General features: G+C 38.3%; 1 protein-coding gene across 1 annotated transcript; it reads right to left on the reverse strand.

Annotated features, from left to right (window-relative positions):
- Positions 1 to 312: 312 nt before the first annotated feature.
- RIOK2 (RIO kinase 2) lies at positions 313 to 23,537 on the reverse strand. The gene is made up of 10 exons (XM_005897773.3): positions 23,380 to 23,537; positions 20,398 to 20,536; positions 19,182 to 19,298; positions 13,656 to 13,831; positions 10,699 to 10,787; positions 8,397 to 8,588; positions 6,804 to 6,896; positions 5,540 to 6,061; positions 4,398 to 4,494; positions 313 to 2,100 (listed from the first exon to the last, which is right to left on the reverse strand). Exons 1-10 carry the CDS (start codon positions 23,443 to 23,445, stop codon positions 1,936 to 1,938), a joined length of 1,656 nt encoding a protein of 551 aa, XP_005897835.2. The 5' UTR covers positions 23,446 to 23,537; the 3' UTR covers positions 313 to 1,935.
- Between the last annotated feature and the right edge of the window lie 104 nt (positions 23,538 to 23,641).

Genomic DNA, 23,641 nt, shown 5'->3' on the forward strand with positions numbered 1-23,641 from the left:
GTAGGCAGATGCTTTTACCGTCTGAGCCACCAAGGAAGATTCTCTTGTTCACTATGGATGCTTTAAAATGTGAGGGTTACATCTTGTCTGATAAGGCAAAGTCTCTAAATTCTAAATAAGGGTCACTTAAAAACATCTTTTAAGAATCATTATTGTGATTGGATCCAGAATTAAATTTGTCTATTTGACTAACGGGAAATCTTAGGCTGTTAAAAATAAGAACTATGTTTATTTGCCTTCTAAGTTCCTCAAATTGTAGATTGTTAGGTAATAGGCACCCAAAAGTAGACTGATCAAATAAATAAAATGAGTAGAGTGAAGTCATATAGTTTCATTCCCAATTTGTTTTTGAAACTTTTTAATATAAGAAAATATATTCCATAATAGTCTGTGGTTCTATTACATTGTCTTCAACTTTGTTATTAAAATGCTCTAAAGTAGATAGATTATAAAAAAAATGAATACCTCCATTTAAAGACATACCTAAAATTCAAAGCTATGTAAATACTTTCAAAATCAGTATAATTATCAAGGGACTTGGATTTGACATTTTCTTGCATCTATATTATTAAAGTGATTTTATCAGAAAGGTTTACTGGGAATGGACAGTAGACCTAGTTTTGCAAAAGTTAAAGGGAATCTGCTGTATTTATCAAGCTTGGGAAATAATCTGCTGTTATATCTCTGGCCACTGGTAACTACAGATTGAAGTAATTCAAGGTCATCCTGGCTGGCAACTGTGGGGTCACACTGCCATCTAGTGGCCATCTCCACTGCCGGTGACATCTCTTCCAGGCCATGTTGATGCTGAAGGGACTGGATTTCCATTAGTTACATGTATCTAAGAACCCATTTTCACATCTCACTGGATAATAAAGTATTTAAGGGAGAAACCATGCCTTATGTATTCTTTTTCTGGGGGAAACAACCCCCAAGGCAGCGAAATATCCACCTGTAACTTTAGTCAGCCCTCCTATACCTGCAGATTCAGCCAACCTCAGACCAAACACGACTGTAGTATTTACTGGGGGAAAAAAAAAATCCATGTATAAGTGGACCCTCGCAGCTTAAACCCGTGTTGTTCAAGGGTCAACTACATTTGTTAACTTTGATGTGAAATATGTTCTCGACTCACCCAACTAAGGATATCAGAATTTTTCACTTCTCATCCTTTGTACTCCTCCCTACCCTTAAGTCTACTTCTGCTCAGGCTGCATAAAATCTGGAAACAGTAAAAAATCATAGTGGGACTGTCTCAAGTTTCTGGTCCCATTATCATGTTTCCAATTTAAGAAATGGAAATAGATATTGCTGGCTTATCCTTAATACTAGAGACTAAAAAAAATAGATGGCAGTGAATTCTTCCAGTGGCTAAATGAAACACAACCAAGTCATTAGCAAATTTTCGGAAATATAAACATCATTATAATTATCATTCTGATGCCCAGGTACACTTTAAAGTGCTGGGCATTGTTCCAAGTGCTTTCCATGCGTTCTCATACAGTCCTCAAAACAATACTACAAAGTGGTTATAAACCCAGTTTCAACACTACGAAAACTGAGGCAGAGGAGGAGAAAAAAAGAGGGAGAAAGAAATGAGACTCGCTTAAAAGTTCCCACGGGTAAATGGAAAAGCTGGGATATGAAACCAAGCAATGTACTGGTAAAGAACAAAGAAACAACAAGCACAGTGATATTCAGATTTCAAAAAATACTCAAATATTCCTAACAAAAATAACTCGGAAAAGTGAGTTGCTTTAGCAGAGAATTACTCTCATCTATTTTTTAGAAAACATGTATTGAATGAGCCAAGTTTATCCATGAAAGAACGTTTATTTACCTATTTATATATCTACCTTGGTCCAAAAAATACTAAAGGTGGCTTAAAAACGGATCATAGTCACTTTTTGCAATATAGTCAAGGTCTTAAATGTATTACTCTTCCCAAAAGCTAGCTGCTTCCAAACTTGATTTAATATTTTGCATGTTTTCTCGCCGTTGCTTGGTGAATGTATTTGCTTCTCCCTTCTGTAACCGTCGTCTCACAGCTGATTTTTGTTGTTTCGTCAACTGACGTTTCACCTTCTGTTTCACCAATTCCTGGAAAGATACTATGAATTAGTATCACTGAAAACTGATCATTTTGATAAGGAGTAAATGGTCAATAAAAGAAAGATTTACATTGCTAATATTTTAAAATTCTGTTAAAAGCGTGAGTTTAAAAAGTTCCAAACACTGACAGTATACCAAATTAACCAGCAATAAAACAAAACACTGAACTGCTACAAAACAGGAGGAATTAAATTCTTAACCGAAATACAGATCACAGCAAAAAGCAGGGTATAGCAGTACAGTAGTGAACAGTCACAATTTTTTGAGTAACAAATCATCACAGTGCCACCTAGTGTCACTAGGAAAACTGGGAAAAACCAAACAACCGGCCAAACAAATCCCCCAAACCCAAACCCAACAAGATAGAAAACAAAACCACCACCAACAAAAAAACCAAAAAATCCCCAAGACAAAAAAACCTGCTGATTCCTTTGCTTTCTACGTAAAAGTAGGCATGGTTCTGCAGCAGAAAATTATGTTTGAAAGCATTTAGTACTGGTCAAATACACGCAAGAGCGTTTTCATAACTTTAGGTGTAGAAACGACTCGATGGCAGGAGTTACTCATGGAAAAGTTCTCATACAGTTTCTGGGAGAAATTTATGTTTTCACATGATGAATGATCATAAATTCAAATTATTTCTTTATCACTTAAGACACAGGCTGCCAATGCCAAATGACATGCAAGATGAATATTTTTTTCACAGCAACCTTTTTTTCCCCCTCTGGAGTATTCAGCCTGTTATTTAATCATATATAATCTTACATCATCCAACCTCTCCTAAAAAAAGAAGTTGAACGGTGAAAGGATTAAAGCAAGGGGCTCTTCTTACTATGCCTCACTCTGTTAGGCACAAAGAAGCATTTATTAAAAATCTGTCATTAAAAGTAAAGATTAATGGATGTGAGAGGTAAAAAAGAACTAGGGAAACCAGTCTTCCTAATGCAGTGTTTCTTGGACCGTATGTGTATTAGTGTAAAAATCTGGATGAGTCGAGTTAAATGCAGACTTTGGATTATTTCACATAGTTAGACAGACGGGCTTTAACAAGTTATCCCTCTTTATTTTAGTCTGATGATTCTCAATGGGAAGAAAAGTAAAAGGAGAGAAAGGGAAACAAGAATCAGAATGCAAGTTCCTACAGAGGCTGATACCCTATGAGATACAGTCTCAGGAAAGTCACAGTTTCAGAACCACCTGGTTGGTGTTGCAGAAGTTTCATGACTGAAAGTGTTAGGACTGGCTGAAAGTTTAACATCGGAGTGACTTTTCTCTATCTCAGGAAACTAGGCAACTGTCACAGTTCCTCACCCCTAGAGACCAGAAACCTGAATCAGATCAGCATCATAAGCCTGGTGTCCTAACTTATCACCAAGACAACAGAGCAACACCTTCAGACTTCTGAAGTCAGTTATTTCCAAATCACAACTCTTAACACTTAAATTCTCAATCAGGTGGGAGAATAGGATAAAAAGACATATCTAGTAATAAAAAGTCCTCTCCCCACCCACCCAAATAACTACCTAAGATCATTCTGTCCCATAAAAATGTAAGCTCAGTATGAACAGAGATAAAACTAGGAAAGAAAGCACTCAACAGATTGGAGACTGGGAAAACTGTAGAACATGTACCACGTTTAAACCAGAGTTCAGACAGAGGCCTCCAGGATAGCTCTAAGAAAAATCAATTTGTTTTCTAAATATTCTGCTTGAACTTCCCCTTGGTGCTTTACTTCAGCGAGACCGTAAGATAATCATATACCAAACAGCTAAAGAAAATAAGGAGATAATGAACTACTATGCATGCATGTCCTAATTTAGAACAATTTACAACTCTTACAAATTTAACTTTTATGTTAAAAACAAGTGGGAAAAAAAGCCACATTAGTATATTTTAAAAAGAATGATGAAAGGGGAAATAAAATAGTTGACCCTTGAACAGTTAGGCTGTGTTAGGGGCATGGACACACTTTACAGTCAAAAATCTGAGTACAACGTGAAGAACCAGCCGCCTGCGTCAGAGGCGCCTCTGCAACTGCAGAGTCAACCAACTGCAGACCGTGGGGTTCTGCGCGTGCTCAGTCGCTCAGTCGTGTCCAGCTCTGTGACCCTGTGAACTGTAGCCCGCCAGGCTCCTGTCCATGGGGATTCTGTAGGCAAGAACACCAGAGTGGGTTGCCACTTATGTCTCCTGCACTGATAGGCAGGTTCTTTACCACTAGCACCCCCTGGGAAGCCCACAGGAGTGACCCAGTAAGCATCCTGGAAATGTTGAATAATAGTTACCGGAGGAATCGTTGAACAGCTTAAAACACTACCCACAGAAGTAACACTCAGGGTTCTTGCTCTGTGTCGATTAGTATCTTCCATATTTTCTTCATCTCTAATAATAAAATAAAAATTTACCTAGTTAATTCTTAATAGTTAATTATGCTTGATTAATTTATAGAATATTACTATCAATATTCTGAAATAAAGCCATTTCATTAAACTACCCCAAATCTAAAAGTTAAATTTTAGATCTTTTGCTATCTAAGCTGAGGCTGATTCACAAATATGTGAAATTTGTCCAAAAAAAAAATCTTACAAGAAAAATAATGTAATGGTAATTTTAATTGTACATTAACAAATAAGTACAGAAGTTTCAAAGTACCACAGAAAATTCATTTTAAGTATGTATACTAAGAGCACACTTACTACATTTTTATTAGACTATACATTAATCAAACATACATTAGATGAATAATTATTTAAAAATACAAACAATTCATACATCTAAAACCTCATCAATTTATTATTTGAAAGTAATCATTTGAATTTTAAGGCAAAACTGCTTAAAACTGAATACATGTGGTAGCATCAAGTCAACGGTAGACAGAGTTATTTGAATTTTAATAATAAAAGTGATATTTGCTTTTATTCTGTGCATGAAAGTGAAAGTCGCTCAGCTGTATCTGACTCTTTGCGACCCCATGGACTATACAGTCCATGGGATTCTCCAGGCCAGAATACTGGAGTGAGTAGCCTTTCCCTTCTCCGGGGGATCTTCCCAACCCAGGGATCAAACCCAGGTCTCCCACATTGCGGGCAGATTTGTACCAGCTGAACCACGCCCAAGAACACTGGAGTGGGTAGCCTATCCCTTCTCCAGCGGATCTTCTCGATCCAGGAATTGAACTGGGGTCTCCTGCATTGCAGGCGGATTCTTTACCAGCTGAGCTACCAAGGAAGCCCTAAAGGAACGTTGCACCCGAACAGGAACTTGAACCCTGCACCCTCAGATTAAAAGGATGCTCTACTGACTGAGCTATCTGCACATACCGATGCAGAATACAGCTGGCATGCCATTTGAAAAAAGTACTCATTTACCAGAATCAAAGAATAGGTCTCCAGATTAAAGTGAAAATACAATCAACAAAAACCTATACCTGAAAGGCCTGAATTCTTTGCTCAACGATGACAAGGCAATCAGATGAGGACACTCATCTTCATCCTCCTCAGGGCCCACAAGGATTCCACCTTGACCTGTCTCACCATCTTGCCTGGCGTCACGTTCACGTCTGTTCTCCCCGGAAAATTCACTTACAGAACTGTTTTCAACAACCTGCCCTTCTATTTCTTCTAAAGCTTGACTGAATTCAGTCATTTCGAATCTGTGTGCATCAGCACTGTCCTCTGACAAACTCTCTTCCTTTATTTGCTCAAGGTTTTCAAATGACCTGCAACAGCAGTCAACTGATTCAGCTGCACAGTTCCGTCCACCTTCATTTTCTGATCTACAATCCCTGGCTCTTTCTGACATCTCTTCGTCAGAAAATGGGAAGTCAGATCTCTCCTCTGTTTCTGTATTTTTATCCTCTGGACCTGCTGGGTGAAGCAGTTCGTCGTCTGCCTGCATCTCCTTCGTGTAGCCGCTGGCAGAAACCTCTACGTCAAGAGAATCCTCCCTCCTAGGAGAAAAGAATGTTACGCATTTAGGAGAGAGAAAAAAATCCACCTGACATGGGCAAGTGTATTTAGTATTCGGATGAATCATGACTCTCAAATGAGTTTAACAGTTTATAGATTTTAAAGGTTTTTCTCTGGCTAAAAGGTAATACTTAAATCACTTAAGTACACAAATATAAAAGACATATGTTACTTGTCATTTAAGAATAAAAGGACTGCGAAGAGCAACAGATATTAGAAAAATTAGAGAAATTTCAGTGCATACTGACTTAATGAATTAACTTTCAGAGGGGGCTAACAATTTTAAGTTAGGTCAATCATCCCAAATCAGAAAACAGCATCTTAATTGAGCATATAAAATGAGAAAATTTGGCTGTGAGAATTATGTTCCATGAATCAATTAAAGATAGTTTCTATAGTGAATAAAGGAAAAACACATTTCTGATAAACACTTGACTATATTCCTTAAAAATGCGTTCTTCACAGAGCATCCACTATTGAATAAGAGTTCTTGAATTTACAAGAAACTATGTTCCTCTTCCAAATTCAGTAAGGTTAATGGACCACAGGGAAGCATAGTTTTTAAGTTTCATTTGTATATTACCAGCAGTGATACTGAACAATGATTATAATGTACCACAGGTCACTATTTGAAAAACTTTTAGATTAAAGCATTAACTTCTAAGTAAATAAATCAGGTATTTTAACAGAATTCTATCATTTTATCCAATACAGTGTACAAACCTTATATCACTAAAGGTTGGGAAAAGCTCACTTTCATAGCTGAAACGTTTCATGAAGAAATCTCTAATGCATTTCACATCTCTGTCAAAATACCTGCAAAAGCAAGAATCATTTTTTTTATACAGACTTTGTTGCTCATCTTTTTCCTTATTAGCCAATGACAACATCTCTGCTATTTGTTATGACACTCTTATCCTTACATGAAAGAGAAAAGGATGTTACTCAAAAGAAAAATAAATCAGTTGTCAGTATCTGAAAAACTAAAACTAAAAGCAGAGGAACTAACAAGGACTATAAGCTGTCAAGGGCACCCAGTTCCTACGGTTAGAATAAACCCAAGGTTCCCCCATACTGTGACAGATACACATACGAAACAAGGAAAAGATACAGGCCTGCAGTTTGGGGGCCAATTTCTACTTTTCAGTCTGTCTAGTTATAGTTCCCATCAGCTGTGTTCACTAGAACCTCTAGTCAACCGGGAAAGTTGAAGATAAAAACAGACTAGTGACTCAGAAGAAAAAGTTTGGGGACTAATGAATGTTATGGTTATATTATCTTTATTACCCATTAGCTAATATGCAGTAAACATCTATAAGAGATTAATAATGCTATGGCTTATAAATAATAATTTGAAGACACGTTACTCTGGGAGTAGAAGGACCTCTGAGTATCAGGGTGCTTTTTAGGTAACCATAAAATAGCAGGAACAGATTAAATTCTCTAGAAGGTGTCCAGAAAGGGAGAATTGAGAGACAGGATGACATGGAATTGAGAGAACAGGAGAAAAAATACTCAACCTTAATTTGATTATGCTCAATTGCATCATGGAATACAAACACATAAAGGAAAATGTTCTGTCATATTTCACAATTGGGCTTGTTTAGATGGTCAAGTAATGTGAGAAATAAGATTACCACAGTATATAAATCGATTCTGCCCTGTGTCAGGATGAGGTTTTACGTGAATTCCTTTCTCTTAACAAAATAAAAGCTAAAAATGATAGGAGGTAGTATCATTATCTGTCTGGTAACTGAGGTTTAGTATAAAGCCACAACTTTCATTAAGGCCATAAAAAATTATTAAATTATGCTGGGTGAAATCCTCTTGGAGGCAACTATGCAACAGAGAGAAAAGCAGAAAAAGGCAGAAAGGATGGTGTCCAGGGTCCTCCCTTCTGTGTCCCTACTGCTGAACAGGCTTTTGTTTTAAAAATTGGGGTTTTACCCCAAAGTTTGTTTGGATAGATAGTTCCATTGCTAAGAAAGCTTGACTTTTGCAAGTCTGTCAACTCACAAGAGTAATTTAAATTCTTTTGATGATTTATAAAAGTAAACAGTTTCTTCAGACTTCTAATAAACAATATTATTTTAATGAATAAATTAATTTTAAAACTGGATCAATGTGCATCCCCCCCCCCTTTAAAATACTGAGTAAGAAAAGTTCTTAGGTGGAAAGATCCTAGCACTTTGATATCCTTATCAGCCACTTCAAAACAGTTATTAACCCAAATGGCAGTATGACAAGGCTGAAAAGTTAAGAATAAATTAAAAAATGACTGCAGCACACATAAACACAGCCACGTCCAAAGTATACCATTCAGCATTGGGATGAGAAGTTGAAACCATCTGTGGAAAATCGATCATGGTAATGTGGTCATCTTCATCCAAAATGAGATTGAATTCATTGAAATCTCCATGAATCAGTCCGTGATTTGCAAGTTTAACAATCAGTTCCATAGCTTCATCATATACTGATGCAGGATCTTCAACATGGTGTATTTGACATCTGAAAGTATGGAAATGGTTCATTTGTCATCATTCAAAATTTTAATTAAAGCAAGCATGGGTGTATTTACATATAAATATTATTTCCATTTCAAGCCTCTCTAGCCTCTCTTCATTCCTATCTGTATATAGACATAATACCTCTTATTAAAAAAAAAAAAAAAAGCTACAACCCACTCCAATCTACATCTTCTTTCCACTATTATACACATTCTTTGTTCCACATTCTTTATAACCAAACTCCTCTAGTTGTGCTTTACCCAATTTTTTCCCTCCCATTCTAATGAACCCATTTCAAACAGGCTTTCATCCATCCTGCTCCAATAAAATAGCTCCTGTCAAAACTACCAATGACTTCCAAATGACTTGCCATATCCAATGGTCAGTTCTTGACTGTCATCATAATCTGGTCTATTAGCTAATCCCTTCCCGGTCTATGAAGCATATCCTTTCACTTGACCCTTGGCCTACTAACTCTTAAGGCTGTCCTCTTTCTGCACTGATCATTCCTTCTTAGTCTTTTTAGCTAGTTTTTCAGCCTTTCCCTGACTTATAAATTTTGGAGCTCCTCAAAGTCTAATCCTAAAACCTACTGTCTTAACCATTCTTGATCTCATTCACAGACTTCAATCTAGACTTTCCCTGAGCTTCTAGGCATCTCTAACTTACCATGTCCCCAAGTGAACCTCTGATTCTGCCCCACTCTCTAACTCCCAACTGTCTTCCTGCAGCCTTTCCCATTTCTATAACTGGCAACTTTATCCCTCTAAGTAATTCACTATTCAGGCCCCAGATCTTTATTTGCCACTTCCTTCTTATCAACATCTAATCTCAAACAAATCATGTAGGCCCTAACTGTAAAACTCATCCAGAATCTGACAATGTTCCCTCACCTTCACATCTACCATTCTGATCTAGACTACCATCATCTCTTTCAAGGATGGTGATAATCTCCTAACTTTTCTTCCTAATCCTGTCCTAGTCTTCCTTTAGTCTATTTTCAATACAGCAGCCAGAGTGATCCCATTACAGTATTAATCAGATCATATCCCTTCTCAATTCAAAACTCCTCCAATGGCAGAGAATTCCCTGGCAGTCAGTGGTTAGTACTGTCATTGCCACCAAAATAATCCTCCAATTGTTTCCTGTCTCAAACAAAATAGTCCCTGTAATATTGTCTCAATGGCAGTCATGTGAGGAAACAGAAGTGTATCAAAGCAACCTTAAAGTTACTCAATGTTGGGCTTCCCTGGTAGTCCTGGTAGATGGTAAAGAATCCACCTGCAATGCAGGAGATCTGGGTTCGATCCCTGTGTCAGGCAGATCCCCTGGAGAAGGGAATGGCAGCCCACTCCAGAATTCTTGCCTGGAGAATTCCACGGACAGAGGAGCCTGGCAAGCTATAGTCCATAGGGCTGCAAAGAGTCCGACATGACTGAGCAACTAACACTTCCTTTCTTTCATATTTAAATATATCCTATCTACCACAATAATCCGCTGCCTCTCCGATCTCATCACTCACAATTTTCTCCCTGACTCACTCAGCTCCAGCCACAGTGGCTCCTCACTGTTCCCTGAACATAAAGGTATGCTCCCATCTCAGGACTTTTGCTCTTTTCTCTGCCTAGAATGTACTTAGATATCTGCATCATTTCTTCTTTCGCTTCTTTCAGGATTCTGCTGAAAAGTCCCTTTACCAATGAGAACTCTTCTGACCATCCCAGCCTTCCACATCCATCTCAGTATTTCTTGTCCCACTTACCCTACTTTATTTTTATCCATAGCATTCACCACTCTCTGATGTATCATATAATTCCTTGTTCACCTATTTATTCCAAGTTTCCTTTCATCAGAACGTAAGCTCTGTGAGGACAGGGACTTTGTTTATTGGGGTGCCTTGAACAGTGCTTGGCACACACTAGATTGTTAATAAAAATCCACATTGTCAGAATGAAACTGAGTTTTCAATTTGCCTTTAAGTCTACTGCTTTTTGTTAACTTCTAACCTCCCCAAAGTCATACTGCATTTAATGAAAAAAACTTATTTAAAAAAAACTGAACCTTACAACTATTTATTAGAACTCACGGTTTTAAGAATAATAAATACTTACAGAGGATAGCCACTTATGAGTTCCATGACCACTGCATGGCGATTATAATCAATTGGCTTTGGAACTGGAAATTTCCTTTCATACAATGCCTAAAATATAGCACAACAGGTAAAAAGTAATGAAGAGGTCATTAATTTTTAGGGAACAATAAAGTTAAGTGTACCTGTCCAAAACCAGGGGGAAAAAAAATCATAACCTTCACAAAATTATAGTTAACACATGATTATGTATGGCTTATTCACAGCACAGGATGAGCTGTACATAAAAATAAAATTGGAAATCAGTTTTGCAATTCATTTTTTTTTAACCAAACATTCATTTATTGAACATTTACCAAATATACATTGTGCTACGGTTACAAAAGTGAGTGTGAAAATGTCTCTGCCTTCAAGAAGTTTAGTCTCTTAGGATATGTATGTCCTCTTCTATTTTGTAAGTTTCTGTCATTTACTGGAATGTGCTTAAAGAATTCAAATGGAAATAAATTGTGTTTTAGGAAATACTGTCTTCTGGTGTATCAAGAAACGAAATATTTCAGGACACTGGACATTTTACTTTATAGAGCACTGACTTTTCTCTTCAGACCACAGTATCAATCTATCGTGTGACAAAGAGTCACTGTGGTCACAGACACCGGTAGTGTGAGTCAAATGTTACTACCTACCATTCATAAATTCATTTTTCTCCCTATGCTTCACTTTTCCTATCCTACTGCTTTCAAAGTCGTGTTGTTATTACTTCCTTCAAAATATCTTGGTTTTCTGTATTCTGCCATTTGGAATGCTGCCATTTCTAACAGGGCTTTGTCATTGTTACCCCAACCACATCAACAATGGTTCTAGCTCTGCACACCAAACCTTTCTTCAGTGTACCAGTACCAACTAAGATGCGTGTGTCAATGCTCCATTTTAAAAAAACCTACAACGCTGTAAACATTGATTTCAGTCTGAATAATTTTTCCTAGTTTTCAAAACTCTTTAATCCACTTAATCCAGTCCTAGTTCTCTTCAATACTCTGTCCAATAAACACTCTAGAGTGCAGTCGTACAGCCAACTCAGTGACTGTTACCATACACCCATGGCTCATGCTCACATCCGTGTCTTGGTCATTCTGGCTTCTTTGGAAAAGTATACTGTCTTGCTTTTCCTTACAGACAAATCATGTGAACTCCCATTCAAGAAACCTCCTTCTACTCTATGTATTCTACTCTACAGAAGTTTCTCTAAACTCAACATGATTTGACATTTAAACTGTTTTTTACTCTATTTTTTAATTGAAGGGTAATTGCTTTACAGAATTTTGTTTTCTCTCAAACATCAAGAATCAGCCGTAGGTACACCCCTGTCCCCTTCCCTCCCTCCAATCTCCCTCGCCATCCCACCCTTCTGGATTGTTACAGAGCTCCTGTTTGAGTTCCTTGAGACACACAGCAAATTCCCACCTGGCTATTTACTTTACATATGGTAATGTAAGTTTCCAAGTTACTCCCTCCATGCATCTCACCCTCTCCTTCCTCCCCTTTCCCTAGTCTGTAAGTCTGTTCTCTATGTCTGTTTCTCCATTGCTGCCCTGCAAATAAATTCATCAGCACCATCTTTTTAGAGTCCATATATATGCATTAGGATATGACATTTGTATCTCTCTTTCTGACTTACTTCACTCTGTAATAGGCTCCAGGTGTGTGTTTATGTTACCTTCCTAATTTTAAGACAGACTGTTACTCCTTTGGTATTCACTGTTCACTTCCACCCTCCTTCTCCTACGCTGCAAAATCCTCAACAGACAGGCAGGCACATAGCCGACACTCAGTGTATGCTTAACAGGGTTACTTTTATGAGGCTGTCTACTCTTTCCTATCCTCCTCAGACAGGAACTGAACTACTTCCCACTCCCCAGTGACTGTCTGCTTGGTTGTATATTTTTTATTTTTAAATCCAAATGGTTTTGGATTTGAGCCTTGGCGGCTCACAAGTATATAACAACTTTAACTAATGTCACAGTGGTTTAGCCCTGTGCCATAACCCTTAAGTTAAAGCTCAATTTTATTTTTATTTGGGAAAAGAGGGAATAAACTTACGAAACATATTTATGTACAACCAGACTCTATTCCTGTATCTTCCTATAAACATACCAAGAAAACATTTAATATAGTTTGGGGGAAATGTGTAACAATTCCTACCAAACTGCTTACTCACATTACTGATGAGTAATGGTTTGTGGTCACAGGACATAAACCATTGGTATAAGACAAAAAACAGAGTATGTATGATATTAGTAGCACTTCTTTATACTGCCTTGAGGATTCTTCCCTCATGATACAGGTCACACAACTCTTAATTATTCAAAAATTTTTAAAAGTTATAACAAATAAATCCTACTGGAGAGAATAATAAAAATGCAGTTACTTGTTAATTTACTAGTGAAGACAATTAACTTGGTTATTTTTAAAGATATTTAATAAATCTATATGAACTTATTTTGAAAGGTTAAAGGTTAAAAACTAAGATTTTTACCATTTCTAATATACATACAAATTCATAAATTAACATTTATTCCATTGTGGGGAAAAAATAGTAGTCAACTATCTGAGACACTAAGGTCTCCAAAGAAGGTAACTATCTGATGTTTTTAACTAGAGACAGACATACATATATACAATGAACAGATATACATTCACACACACACATTTATATCATTAATTATTTTAGGCTACTCTACCTTGTTAACATTGCTGCATAAAAATTGCCTTTATGCATTTATAACAGCTAAAAACACCTTTGCATAGAAGGAAATCACCAGAAAAACAAATAACAGAAATAGTCAAAACAGTTAAAAGTGACTGTAAGGACTGTGACAGGCAGTAGGGAGATATGGAGGCCACGGACTGATGCGTGTCACTACAACCTTTTAACTACACATACTGTTTGGTTAATAATTTAAAATTAATTAAAAGTACCTTCATATAAGCAAATTCTTTCATGGCAGAGAGACGAGATAAATAAAGCCAAGACATGTTATGCCTGTGTTTATGGTAATCACGCTTGTTTTTCAGATTTCGAAAGGAGGTTCTTCCCAGTCTGTGAAGCTTTAATGCAAACTGCTGCCCTTCTTCATTTGCAACGATGTAAATATCTAAAATCAAAATTTTAAAAGGATAATTATTATATTTTTATTCCAGTAAGTTTAATCAATTCTAATTTTCTAACTTTGATTTTAGTTGTACCAAATTTTATCTTTCTTAATAACTCGAAATACTTATTCAGCAAAACTCTTTATTTTAGTTACAATTCAAAGTGATGGCATGTATTAATACCTACTACAAAGAAAACAGGGGAGCAAAGTTATTGCTTCCAAAGCAAAAGTTATTGCTTCCAAAGGTATTTAATGCTCAATTCAATTTAGTGGGAATACATCTAATTGTTCTTTAGTGTCCTACATGTATGAGAACGTTGATGTTCACTCTTGCCATCTTGTTTGACCACTTCCAATTTGCCTTGATTCATGGACCTAACATTCCAGGTTCCTATGCAATATTGCTCTTTACAGCACCGGACCTTGCTTCTATCACCAGTCACATCCACAGCTGGGTATGGTTTTTGCTTTGGCTCCATCCCTTCATTCTTTCTGGAGTTATTTCTCCACTGATCTCCTGTAGCATATTGGGCACCTACTGACCTCGGGAGTTCCTCTTTCAGTATACTATCATTTTGCCTTTTCATACTGCTCATGGGGTTCTCAAGACAAGAATACTGAAGTGGTTTGCCATTCCCTTCTCCAGTGGACCACATTCTGACCATGCCATCAAGGTCAACAAGAGTTCGAAATGCAGTACTTGGATGCAATCTCAAAAATGACAGAATGATCTCTGTTCATTTCCAAGGCAAACCATTCAGTATCACAGTAATCCAAGTCTATGCCCCAACCAGTAACGCTGAAGAAGCTGAAGTTGAACGGTTCTATGAAGACCTACAAGACCTTTTAGAACTAACACCCAAAAAAGATGTCCTTTTCATTATAGGGGACTGGAATGCAAAAGTAGGAAGTCAAGAAACACCTGGAGTAGCAGGCAAATTTGGCCTTGGAATACGGAATGAAGCAGGGCAAAGACTAATAGAGTTTGGCCAAGAAAATGCACTGGTCATAGCAAACGCCCTCTTCCAACAACACAAGAGAAGACTCTACACATGGACATCACCAGATGGTCAACACCGAAATCAGATTGATTATATTCTTTGCAGCCAAAGATGGAGAAGCTCTATACAGTCACCAAAAACAAGACCAGGAGCTGACTGTGGCTCAGATCATGAACTCCTTATTACCACATTCAGACTTAAATTGAAGAAAGTAGGGAAAACCACTAAACCATTCAGGTATGACCTAAATCAAATCCCTTATGATTATACAGTGGAAGTGAGAAATAGATTTAAGGGCCTAGATCTGATAGATAGAGTGCTTGATGAACTATGGACTGAGGTTCGTGACATTGTACAGGAGACAGGGATCAAGATCATCCCCATGGCAAAGAAATGCAAAAAAGCAAAATGGCTGTCTGGGGAGGACTTACAAATAGCTGTGAAAAGAAGAGAAGTGAAAAGCAAAGGAGAAAAGGAAAGATATAAGCATCTGAATGCAGAGTTCCAAAGAATAGCAAGAAGAGATAAGAAAGCCTTTCTCAGCGATCAATGCAAAGAAATAGAGGAAAACAACAGAATGGGAAAGACTAGAGATCTCTTCAAGAAAATGAGAGATATCAAGGGAACATTTCATGCCAAGATGGGCTCGATAAAGGACAGAAACGGTATGGACCTAATAGAAGCAGAAGATATTAAGAAGAGGTGGTAAGAATATACAGAAGAACTGTATAAAAAAGATCTTCATGACCCAGATAATCACGATAGTGTGATCACTCACCTAGAGCCAGATATCCTGGAATGTGAAGTCAAGTGGGCCTTAGAAAGCATCACTACAAACAAAGCTAGTGGAGGTGATGGAATTCCAGTTAAGCTATTTCAAATCCTGAAAGATGATGCTGTGAAAGTGCTGCACTCAGTATGCCAGCAAATTTGGAAAACTCAGCAGTGGCCACAGGACTGGAAAAGGTCAGTTTTCATTCCAATCCCAAAGAAAGGCAATGCCAAAGAATGCTCAAACTACCGCACAGTTGTACTCATCTCACATGCTAGTAAAGTAATGCTCAAAATTCTCCAACCAGGCTTCAGCAATACGTGAACTGTGAACTTCCAGATGTTCAAGCTGGTTTTAGAAAAGGCAGAGGAACCAGAGATCAAATTGCCAACATCCGCTGGATCATCGAAAAAGCAAGAGAGTTCCAGAAGAACATCTATTTCTGCTTTATTGACTATACTAAAGCCTTTGACTGTGTGGATCACAATAAACTGTGGAAAATTCTGAAAGAGATGGGAATACCAGACCATCTGATCTGCCTCTTGAGAAATCTGTATGCAGGTCAGGAAGCAACAGTTAGAACTGGACATGGAACAACAGACTGGTTCCAAATAGGAAAAGGAGTATGTCAAGGCAGTATATTGTCACCCTGCTTATTTAAGTTATATGCAGAGTACATCATGAGAAACGCTGGACTGGAAGAAGCACAAGCTGGAATCAAGATTGCTGGGAGAAATATCAATAACTTCAGATATTCAGATGACACCACCCTTATGGCAGAAAGTGAGGAGGAACTAAAAAGCCTGTTGATCAAAGTGAAAGAGGAGAAAAGTTGGCTTAAAGCTCAACATTCAGAAAACGAAGATCATGGCATCTGGTCCCATCACTTCATAGGAAATAGATGGGGAAACAGTGGAAACAGGGTCAGACTTTATTTTTTTTGCTCCAAAATCACTGCAGATGGTGACTGCTTCCATGAAATTAAAAGATACTTACTCCTTGGAAGAAAAGTTATGACCAACCTAGGTAGCATATTCAAAAGCAGAGACATTACTTTGCCAACAAAGGTTCGTCTAGTCAAGGCTATGGTTTTTCCTGTGATCATGTATGGATGTGAGAGTTGTTGGACTGTGAAGAAAGCTGAGTATCGAAGAATTGATGCTTTTGAACTGTGGTGTTGGAGAAGACTCTTGAGAGTCCCTTGGACTGCAAGGAGATCCAACCAGTCCACTCTGAAGGAGATCAGCCCTGGGATTTCTTTGGAAGGAATGATGCTAAAGCTGAAACTCCAGTACTTTGGCCACCTTATGCGAAGAGTTGACTCATTGGAAAAGACTCTGATGCTGGTTGGGATTGGGGGAAGGAGGAGAAGGGGACGACACAGGATGAGATGGCTGGATGGCATCACTAACTCGATGGATGTGAGTCTGAGTGAACTCCGGGAGTTGGTGAGGGACAGGGAGGCCTGGCATGCTGCGATTCATGGGGTCGCAAAGAGTCGGACACGACTAAGCGACTGAACTGAACTGTATGAGAAGGGATTAATAACATCGTCCTTTACAACATGGGACTTCCCCAGTGGTCCAGTGGTTAAGACTCTACACTCTGACTGGCTGTGAGCTAGTCCTACATGCTGTGAGGTGAGGCCAAAAAAAAAAAAAAAAAAAAATTAGAAAACCAAAAAACCCTTCCTTTTCAGCAATGTGAAGTTCAATTCTTAAACTGTTTCAGTGAATAAATACTGAGTGTCAATATAATCCTAAAGTAATCAGAATGGAGCAGATCTTGTCATAAATATTCTATTTTATTACTAACATTTAGAACATGTCCTAATTACTCATGAGACAAACAGCCTCTCTCTCATGTTGGTGAGATTATAAATTGACACAAATTGGAGGAAATTTGGTAATACCAAAATTCTTAATGTACCCAAGTTTAGCTCTAATATTTCTAAGAATGTAATACTTGACAATTATGAGGAAGACATCTATGCTGATATGAAATGTCATGGATGCACTAAATGGAAAAAAATCAAGGTGTAGAATTGTTAAGGACTGCTTGCTTTCACCTATGATTATAAAAGATACATACATCCTCAGAACATTATATACTTGTATTCATACAGAATATTTCTAGGACATATAGGATATTAAATAAACAGTAATAGCTGAAACTTCAGTACTTTGGCCACCTCATGTGAAGAGTTGACTCATTGGAAAAGACTCTGATGCTGGGAGGGATTGGGGGCAGGAGGAGAAGGGGACGACAGAGGAGGAGATGGCTGGATGGCATCACTGACTCGATGGACGTGAGTCTGAGTGAACTCCGGGAGTTGGTGATGGACAGGGAGGCCTGGAGTGCTGCGATTCATGGGGTCGCAGAGTCGGACATGACTGAGTGACTGAACTGAACTGAAGTGAACTGAATAGCTTTGGGAAGTAATAACAGGAGATGGAGACCTGGGTTAAGAGTTAAGATTCACTTTTCATTGTACTCTCTTCTGTACTTCATCATTTTGCAAGTAATGAAGTTCTAAAAAAAAAAAAAAAAAAGCCATTTTTTGGATTGAAAAAACTGGACATAAAAAACATTTAAGAGCAAGCGTATCTCAAAAAAAGTGTTTCATTACAGCATTTTATACACATCTACATACCTTCTCACATTTAGGAATCTAGTATTAACTTGATTGTGTGTGTGCTCAGTCACCTCTGACTCTTGTAACCCAATGGACTGCAGCCCACCAGGCTCCTCTTTCCACAGAATTTTCCAGGTAAAAATACTGGAGTGGGTTGCCATTTCCTATGAGAGGGTATCTTCCTGGCCCAGGAATTGAACCTGAATCTCTTGCATTGACAGGCAGATTCTTTACTGCTGAGCCACCAGGGAAGTTCATACCACCTGGGAAGCCTTATTAAATATAAATAGTTTGGATAATAATATACTAGACATGCAAACCACATGAAGTAACCAAAACAACCTCCTTTGAATTAGGTTTTCTAATAGTTCTTTTGCTTCTTATTTTTTTGCTGTCTCAGTTTAAATTAGGTAACTATACAGAATAAACTATGTAGGACAAAAAGCAGTATATAAGAGAGCATGTCATAAAGAAAACCATCCTCTGTTCTTTATTTTTATCATACATAAAAAACCAATACATAAGTATTTCTTTAATGCTATTTCAGAATTTTTTTCTGTGTTCTACACATACTTAACTTTGCCTTGTTGACCATACTGCTGTTATGAAAAAATGTGGTTTTTAGAACTTCCTTGTAGTATTTTTAAAAGTTATTACCAATGTCCAGTTTTTCAGATATTAAAGTAAGAACAGATAAAGTTTTTGCCAAAGATTTCAGTTAGTATAGGAAAACTAATTCTTGGTGTAACTGAACTTTCAGTGATAGACTTAGGGAAAAACAATTTACCGAACTAAGGGTAATTTCAAAATCCATATTGCTTCCAAACAACTTTTCGATTTACTGTTTAGTTAGAAAAATAGAAAATTAAAAAGATGAATCCTTTTCAAAGGGAAATATAAACTAAAGCAAATAATGCACTCAGTAGTACTATGAGCACTTACCAGATTCTTTGCCGACACCCATCTGGTTTCCAACAGACTCAACCACCTGTCTAGAAGACAGTGTTTTCAAAGCTAGGTAATCGTAGCCTGCGTTTGTCAACCGATAGCCTTGGACAGCTAGACAAAATCAAATGAGAAAGATCATATTTTAGTTATATTGTACCATCAAGTCACATCATGTCAAGAGAAGAATTTAAACCTGGGAAGTCTTAGCTGGAAAAAGACTGGTTACCTAGTCTTATGAGTTTCGGCATTTCTTGTAATTTTTATTTCTTCTCTAGAGCAGTGTTACTCAAATGGTAATCTACAGACTGACACCAGTCTATAAATGCTTGTTACTAGTCTGTGACAAGTTATACAAACTGAAATTAAGTGGTTAAGTTAAAAAATTTTTGTATCAGTTTGTCTCAGTTGTGTCTAACTTTTTGCGACCCCTTGGACTATACAGTCTATGGAATTCTCCAGGCCAGAATACTGGAGCGGGTAGCCTTTCCCTTCTCCAGGGCATCTTCCCCACCCAGGGATCAAACCCAGGTCTCCCACATTACAGGCAGATTCTGTACCAGCTGAGCCACCAGGGAAGCCCAAGAACACCAGAGTGGGTAGCCTATCCCTTCTCCAGCACATCTTCCCAACCCATGAATTGAACTGGGGTCTCCTGCATTGCAGACAGATACTTTACCTAAACTGAGCTACCAGGGAAGCCCTATACAAACTGAAATTAAGTGTTTCAGTTAAAATATTTTTGTATCAATATTATAAAATTATTTTGTCTTTAAGTGTAACAAGAAGGAATATGCACCTGTATTCTGATCTTTCTAGTACTTATATTATTTTATAAAGCTATGGATCCTTTATAAAGGTAGAAAGGAGAACTCATCCCTCACCATGATGGTTTGAGAGGTAATGCTCTAGAGTCCTTTGGCAGACTGTACTTTCCCAAGACAGTAGCAACAGTATCTCTATCCTACTTGCTCTTCTGCACCTGGAACTTCCTGATCCCTTATCAGGAAGTAGAAGTTATTTCTCTAACTTCTTTGATCTGCGGGGGCCTGGTGATTGCTCTGAGCAGAACATGGTAAAAGTCTGCTGTGTCAGTTCTAGGTCTAGTGCTTTCTTATTTCTTAGCCTGACAACTTCTATCTGCCTTTTGGAATACCTGCTCTGGGGGAAGCCAATTACATGGAAAATCACAAATGGTGCCTCAAATACTTACTTTTGGTTCGCTCCCAAGCTATGAGTTTATGTTTTACTAGTTCTCTTAAGACTTTATTACAACCACCATGTTTAAGGCTAGCTATAGAAGCAACCAAACTGCAGGGAACAATTTCATGGTTCTTCATGCCCATTTCAACCTGAAATTGAAGAAATCAAAATGTAATCATAACCAATATAGAGTTGTTGTCTATCAAAACCTTGTTAAAAACTTCACTTTTTCAAACTTCTCTGACCACGCAGTTCCGGAACCAATTGTGAGACACAATTATTACCTTCCCTAGTCATATTTTATAATAATGAAAGCAGAAAACTCATGAAGATGTTTAGTCAAGGGAAATTCATGAAAAGTGTTGCTTTAAGGACATTAATTTAGCAGGAATATGCAAAGCAGTTTAGGGAAAACTAGAGGTGGTATACTGGAGAACAAAGACAACGGTCTAAGTCAGAGAAGACAGAAGCCAGAATAGGGAAGAGGTGATGGTAGTGAAGGGAAAGAATTAAAGAAATTAGTATGGGAGAGACTGGCACTTGATAGGGAATGGTAAAGTCAATGAAGAGTGAAAGTAAAAGAAGAGGAAGGACAAGTTTCAAGACATTAATAATCATTATTTTAATGAAGTTTGGGAAAGGAGTGAGGAGGTAGATAAAGCTACTTAATTCTACTTGAGCACACTGAGCTTGAGGTGTTGGAAGGTCCTTCATAGAAGATACTTCACATGAAGATGTTTTAAGGAAAACTGGAAAGGGTGACCTGCACTCAGGAATGAAGTAATAACTACAGGAAAAAAACTGTTAATTATTTGATGAAGAGATACAGTCATGAAAGGGTGCGATCATTAAACAAGAATATAATGGGAGAAAAAGGAGGGATTAGGGACAGAACTTGGGTGGGAATTCACACCAAAAGGTTAAGGACAGCCAGTCAAAGTATGATTACTGACATAGGAGGTACCAGAGAAATAAAAGGAAGAAGGTCAAGGAAAGGTGGTCACCTATATCAAGACTGGTAAGTCTCAAGTGAGACTGAAATATTTTAACAAGTAGGCCACTCCTTGGTGAGCTTCAAAAAGAACTTAAGAATTGCAAAAATCAATTTTTGGAAGAGAAATCTGGCATGGTTCTGATGTCCCAACCAAAACTCACACTTTAAACTTAATTCACCTTCCATGTTTTGTACTGTTTCTCTAAAATTCTCTTGACTCCCCTACTTCTGACAGAGGCATTAAGGGATGAGTTAACACGCTGAGCAAGTAGAGAACAAAGGTATCTTTTGACAGTAGGTATTTAGAGGAAGTCTAGCTGAATTTCAGAATCTATGGGAGGGCAGAAAATTGTCTTCCAAATTTTACAATGAATTTGCATTTCACAGTTTAGTCCTTAAGCAATGCCTATTTAAGCAAAAGATAACAGCTCCTAAATTAAGGTGTTTTATTCTGCAAATGCCTAATCTATGTGTTGATCTTTGTGCTGTAAGACTAAGACTATAAAATTCAGGGGCTCCCCTATACTTAGAATTTATTCCAAATTCTTTACCAAGCCTGTATGGCTCTATATCTATAGCATATTATCTGGCTCCCACCTTCTCCACCTCCTCAGCTTCTTACTTACTATACTCCAGCCACCCTGGCCTTTCTATTCCTCAAAAATTGTTCCTGCTTCCGGGTCTTCGCACTTAACCACTGCAGTTTCCTCTCCCTTCAATTCTTTGCAAGGACTTTACTCTGCCGGCTCCTTTCTATTGAGCTATTATGCCCGCCCCCCATTCTTTCTTTCACTTAGCAAATACTTATTCAGTACCTACCAAGTGCCAGAAACTTTTAAAAACCAGACAAAATTCTTGCACTCAGGCAGTCTTGTGTGACTAAACAGTTTAAAAACAGTATTCAGCCCCCTTGTCCGCATTATGCTGAGTTTCTATTTTATTATCCTCTTATCATCTTCATAGCACTTTTTACCTGATATCCCTCTTATTTATTCGTTTACTGGATGACTTGTCTCCTTCTTATCTGTCCTGTACCCTCTGTAATTCCCTAAAACCTTACTAAAAATCCGTTAAGTATGTGTTGATTGAATGAAACTGAAGGAATGTTAGGTGACTGAGTTTGTGAGTAGGAAATGCAATTCAGTTCAGTCGCTCAGTCCTGTCCAAATCTTTGCGATCCCGTGCACTGCAGCATGCCAGGCCTCCCTGTCCATCACCAACTCCCGGAGTTTACTCAAACTCATGTCCATAGAGTCGGTGACGCTATCCAACCATCTCAACCTCTGTCCTCCCCTTCTCCTCCTGCCTTCAATCTTTCCCAGCATCAGGGTCTTTTCAAATGAGTCAGTTCTTCACATCAGATGGCCAAAGTACCGGAGCTTCAGCATCAGTCCTTCCAATGAACACCCAGGATTGATCTCCTTTAGAATGGACTGGTTGGATCTCCTTGCAGTTCAAGGGACTCTCAAGAGCCTTCTCCAACACACAGTTCAAAAGCATCAATCTTTCCGCGTTCAGCTTTCTTTATAGTCCAACTTTCACATCCATACTTGACTACTGGAAAAACCGTAGCTTTGACTAGTCGGACCTTTATTGGCAAAGTAATGTCTCTGCCTTTTAATATGCTGTCTCGGTTGGTCATAACTTTTCTTCAGCTACCAATTAATCCTCTTCAAGAGTCTTAAACCCTTCTCCGTCGGAAAAAGAAGCCCGGGGTCAGAGAAACTTCCCAGGCCACAGAGACTGGAATGTGATTCTGGAGAGGGGGAGCAGAAAAGGACAAGAGAGGGCCTTTGCTTCAAGTAGGGGAAAATAAAAGATTATGGACAAAGGCTTTTGAAAAACCCGGCTCTCCGATCTTCTTTTCCTCAGTCCCAGTGTCGGCTGCGTTCTGGGGGGCCTAGGGCCCTGCTCAACTCCCAGCAAACTTGGAGCAAGAGGAAGGGCACGCGCGGCGGAAAAGGGCAGAGAAGGGGGGAAAAACGGGGTACTTCTTACCGCTGTCAGGACCCTGAAGTCATCCCGGCTCATGTAACGCAACTTGGCCACATTCACCTTCCCCATGGCGGACCGGAACTCAGGCAAACCGGGGAGACCAGGAGCGCAGTTAACGCAGCTTCTCACGCTTCTCACCGCGGCCGGGCGGCTCGCGCACGCGCAGTTTATCCTACAGGTCCTTGTCACTAAATGGATGTTCCGTTCTCACTGCCTTGGGGCAATGAAACATCTTCTGAGCCTGATGAAGTACACAGTATGGAAC

This window comes from Bos mutus, chromosome 7 (genome assembly GCF_027580195.1).
Source record: "Bos mutus isolate GX-2022 chromosome 7, NWIPB_WYAK_1.1, whole genome shotgun sequence".
In the NCBI taxonomy this organism is placed as follows: domain Eukaryota; kingdom Metazoa; phylum Chordata; class Mammalia; order Artiodactyla; family Bovidae; genus Bos; species Bos mutus.